The sequence below is a fragment of the Pyrus communis genome, chromosome 3 (genome assembly GCF_041283825.1).
Source record: "Pyrus communis isolate YQ-2024b chromosome 3, ASM4128382v1, whole genome shotgun sequence".
In the NCBI taxonomy this organism is placed as follows: Eukaryota; Viridiplantae; Streptophyta; class Magnoliopsida; order Rosales; family Rosaceae; genus Pyrus; species Pyrus communis.
In genome coordinates, this window is record NC_142567.1 from 5,902,113 (window position 1) to 5,906,867 (window position 4,755).

Here is a 4,755-nt window from a genome sequence, read left to right on the forward strand (position 1 = left end):
AGTCATTGCCGTCGAACTTTTCAATATCAACTTTCACCGATGACATAGAAGGCTTCATGGTGACTGCCAAGCAAAGCCCAAGTTGAAACCTGGCTCTGATACCACTTGTTGTACTTTTATGCACAAACGGAAGCGAATTATAACGAAGTGCCAAATATCAAAGTCGTAGGCAAAAGCTAAAACAAAAAATCTCAAACTAACACGAGATTTACGTGGTTCGACGTAAAGCCTACGTCCACGAGCGAAGCACTGCTAGGAATTTCACTAAACAAACGGAGATTAAAAAAGATGTTTAAACTCTCACAACCTAAATCCCACAAATTACAAACCCTAAAGCAAATGAGTAGAGAACTCAAACAAACGGAAAAAATTCTCCCAAATTGCTGTCTAACTAACAATTGACTCTCACCAAATTGCCACACGAATGAGCCACACGAAATACACTAACCCTAAGGTCCTATTTATAGTGCATAGAATTAAGGTTACAATAAGGATCCTAATACGGAGTAAATCCAAATCCTAATTAAATAGGTAATTAACAAAATCTCTCCACCAAAGAAACCAACTCAGAAGTCAAAATCCAAATCCAAATAGAACACCAAAATCATAGGTAACATACAACCTAATATTTTACATCATCATAATTTTGAACAGTAAAACCTAACATATTTATCAGTGAGATTTCTTAAATTCAAAATTGCAAGAAACATACGGTTACCTTTTCCATTTGGTAAAGAAAAACTTAAATAATGTTTGGATGAGGGACTAATCAAATAATAAAATATAAATTAGAGAGGATTAGCGTGCCCCCTGTGAACATTGCAAAAGTTGGCGAGAGAGAAAAATCTGTAAACTGCTACTCAGAATGTGTCATCTGTAAATCTCGTTCAAATACTTTTAAAATGCCCATGAAAGACATTACTAATCCATTTAATTTACATTTTAAGCTCCATCACTTACTAATTGAACTCAATTTCTTTGAATTTGGAAGTCTCCATCCAAACATATAATCTGAGAAAACTGACAGTACTAGACATCTAATGGCTCTCATCATGATCATCATCTTCGTAGATAGCCTCCGTTTCCATTAGCAAGCCTCTGGATTTTGAGCTCCCCATCGCCGTTGATCTCTTACTCTGTAAACGGTTCTCCCCGCCCAGTCTCCGTCGCTTCAAAATTCTTAACGAACCGAACGCCTCCGTCTCATCACATCCCAAGCCAGAACCCTCATCCGCTTTCTCTCGCAATCGCTTCGACACCGAAAATTCCTCCTCCTCCTCTTCTTCACTGCTCGAACAACTTGCCGTCCGCGGAGGATCCGCCTCAGAATACGAACAACACGACAACGGAACCACCTGGTTCTCATCCTCATCACTCTCGTCACAATCAGCACCGTCATCCTCCTCCTCCTCACCATCAACGCCCTCACTCTCTGCTTCGCTTTCTTGAACCTCCGCGCGTCCCTCGAAATTGCTTCCGGGGAGTTCAACGCAAATCTGGCAGACCGAGACGGTGGGTGTGAGCTTGGGACCCGACCCTGTCCACGGCGTCGGCGACTGGCATCCGCGGCAAAGGAGGCTCCTCGGGTGCTTCGCCACTAGAAAGTTAGCTCCGCGAACCTTCCCGTCGCAGTCCCAACACAACCTCGCCTGGTCCGGCTCGCAGTGAACCCGCGCCCGGACTCCGCAAAGCTGGCAGTCTCTCATTTTCCTCCTGCACCCTCTGTCTCAGCACACCAGTATATGTGCGCATCGCGCACTCGCAGCCTTTAATATCAAAAACGAAAGTAGTCCGGGGGCATGTTCGTCAATACAGGATTTAATATCTTCAACACTTCCTTCGAAGTTGTTAAGGTGTTTTCTCCTGCGCTGAGGTCCACCTTAACGCACGTGATGATCACGTGACATTTCCATTCTCTCCGCGTGGCGGGGAATCAGTGGACATTGAGTTGGAATTGTATGGGCGCGTACCTACACCTTCTGTTCCTCTACATGCTCGGCCTACCACCTCAAATCCCTCATGAAAAGGGATCCTCCACCAAGTCCACAAAATTCATTAATCAAAATCCTTGGAATTTGATCCAACCCTAAAAATAAGAGTTTTATTTAAAAGTTATAATGATTTTAGATGTTAGATTAAATTTCAAAGATTCGGATTGATGAACTTGATGGAAGGGATCGATCCATTTCCATCCCTCATTGATCCAGAGCACGCCACATGTCGTCAGGTTTATGGAGCAAACTTTACGTGTCTCGATGCAATTGCCGCGACTAGATTTTATTTTTCATTGGATTATGTGCTGATGTGGCAATCGAGTGTCTATTTATCGTATATTATACGGTTAATTTTTATCGAATACTATTTATATTTAATTTAAAATAATTTTTAACCATACGATGTACGATAAACAAACACGATTGATTGAACAATTGAATTCTCACCATGAGGATCCGGAAAGGATCCTATTTCCCTCCGGTTTCCAAAGTTTTGCCAATGTGGATAGTCGCAGGCCACAAAGGGGCGTGAGGCCACGTGACGCCAACCTGGGGCTTTGGCCTTGGTAGGCCCATCGTTACGCAAGTCTATCTGGTGCTAATAATAATAATAATAATAATTTGTGTTGGCAGATAGGATGACATTATGTGTTTGTTTTGTCTGAAATATGGTTCAAGAATATTGGGACAAATATTTGGCCCATCAGTTCTGACCAAGGGAATGGTTTGATTGAGGGCCTTTGGCCATGTGATTCATTTTTATTTCATTTAATTTATAAAATTTGATTTAAAAATTTAATTACGTTAGCATTACTTTAAGAATTACATATAATATAACAGGATAATGACATCAACAAATCCTATTAAACAATACCCATACTAATTTAGGGATCATTTGAATAATGGTTATGAATTAAAAGTGCTTTCTAATTTTTGCTTTAAATATTAATCATTTGGCAAGAAGCACCTGGAGTTAGGGTGGGTAAACAGGTACAGGACCCGTGGGTCAGGGTGAGTGGTGTAGGTTCGGGGCAGGTACGGGTTGGTTCCTATTTTTTTTGGGAATAAACGGGTTGGGCCGGGCCGGGCCATTATTATTTACGGGGCGGGCCGGTTCCTCCCCTAGAAAAACGAGGCCCCGGACCGACCCATTTCTAATTATAATCAACAGTTGATAGGAGCATATTTATGCGACTTTGTTAGTTTAATTCCTTGCATTTACTTAGTTAGTTCTTAGTTATTTTAGTATGTTAAGCTATTTTCTTCTGTTTGTAGGTCCAATTGACTAAAGTAGCAAGAAAGTGCAATTTGGAGCATTTTGGAGCAGTGTTGGGCTTGGAATGGTTAGCACATGAATGAAGCAAGGTGAATGGACGAAATTGAAGACCAAAGGAGGCTAGGAATCTGCTAAAGAGATGGAAGAAATTAATTCAAGACTTTGAAGAAAAGGAATCAGCTACAAAGAAGGAAACATAAGTCAAACTTCCTTATTTTCACTTAGTCAATCCTAATCTTTTCCTACTTAATTTCCAGCTGTTAAGGGGGGTTCCTAATTACTTTAGGACACTTAAATATAAGTTCTAGAAGCCCTAATCCCAGTCAAAGAGGGATGCCGCACCCTACCCCTTCCTTTCTCTTCCTTGCCGTGCAAGGAACCACATTTCCCTTTCCTATTTCCTATTTTCTGTCCATGCCACAACTTCCCTTCCTTTTCTCTCTTAGGAATGTGATTTGTTACCCTTTTCTTGGAGGATTTGGAGTCTTAAAACCTTCCCGAATTAATTAATTAATGCCTTGCCCTTTCTCCCATTATTTTAGACAATCTGCCGCACAAAATAAGGCCATTCATCATTCATTCATTTAGCCATTATCCATCCTCTACCACCAGAATTCGCACCATCCATCCACCACAACCCAATTTCATACCCAAACACCCTTATGCCGAAATTTAGCAAGGAAAAAGGAGAGAAGACCCCTTGGAGCTGTGCTTGCCATTCAAGATTGGATTGTTGGAGCGTTTCTAGGTGTATTCAATCTTTGTTTTCAATGTTTAATTTAAGTTTTCTTTGTTTAATTGTGAACATGAGGAGCTAAACTTGTTTTAGCTAGAGGAGACTTTGAAAGCATGATTATATTTGCAATATGAATTGATTACTTCTAGTTGTGATTTCATAAATCGTGAATGCAATTTACTTAACTGTTGGATTAAGAACTTATTCTTGTATGTTGATTAAGGATGCATACTTAGTTTGTATGCATGAATTTGATGCTAGAATATAAGGGAGTTTCACATAATCGTTATAAACTTATATTCACAAGTAGTGAAGGTCGCTGGTCACGATCGTGTTAAGTTGAATTCCTGGCATGAGTATTATGATGTCAGAGTTATGAATGCCTTGTCAATGCTTATGATTTTCACAAAGCTTAATGATCTTTGATTGTATCTCTATTATGTTGTTCATGTAAGGAACTATTGAAGAATAATTTGGTTGCTGATGCGTTTTCCATCCAATTCAATGACTTAAGGAAAATCTGAGGGTTAATTAGTGATGTCACGGTTAATCTGGGGTGTTGAGGTTCATGGTTTATTGAAAAAGCAACTGGAAATCAATTTGTATGCAAGTGTGGAGAAGGACCCTCTAGCTAACTTATCACCCATTAATTCACCTAATTTCGTATTAAACTTAGTTTGTTTCTGCAATTTACTTGCTTTTACTTCAAATTTGTCAAAAACCCAATCCCCTTTACTTTGTTGTGTCAT

The 4,755-nt window shown here is 40.0% G+C and overlaps 1 protein-coding gene across 1 annotated transcript; it reads right to left on the bottom strand.

Moving 5' to 3' along the window:
• Positions 1-868: 868 nt before the first annotated feature.
• LOC137714782 (uncharacterized) lies at positions 869-1,743 on the bottom strand. The gene has a single exon (XM_068453922.2). It carries the CDS (start codon positions 1,704-1,706, stop codon positions 1,038-1,040), a length of 669 nt encoding a protein of 222 aa, XP_068310023.2. The 5' UTR covers positions 1,707-1,743; the 3' UTR covers positions 869-1,037.
• Positions 1,744-4,755: the final 3,012 nt, after the last annotated feature.

Bases quoted from the DNA above. Each gene is read 5' to 3' on its own strand.
- LOC137714782 (XM_068453922.2), bottom strand. From the start codon at position 1,706: ATGAGAGACTGCCAGCTTTGCGGAGTCCGGGCGCGGGTTCACTGCGAG.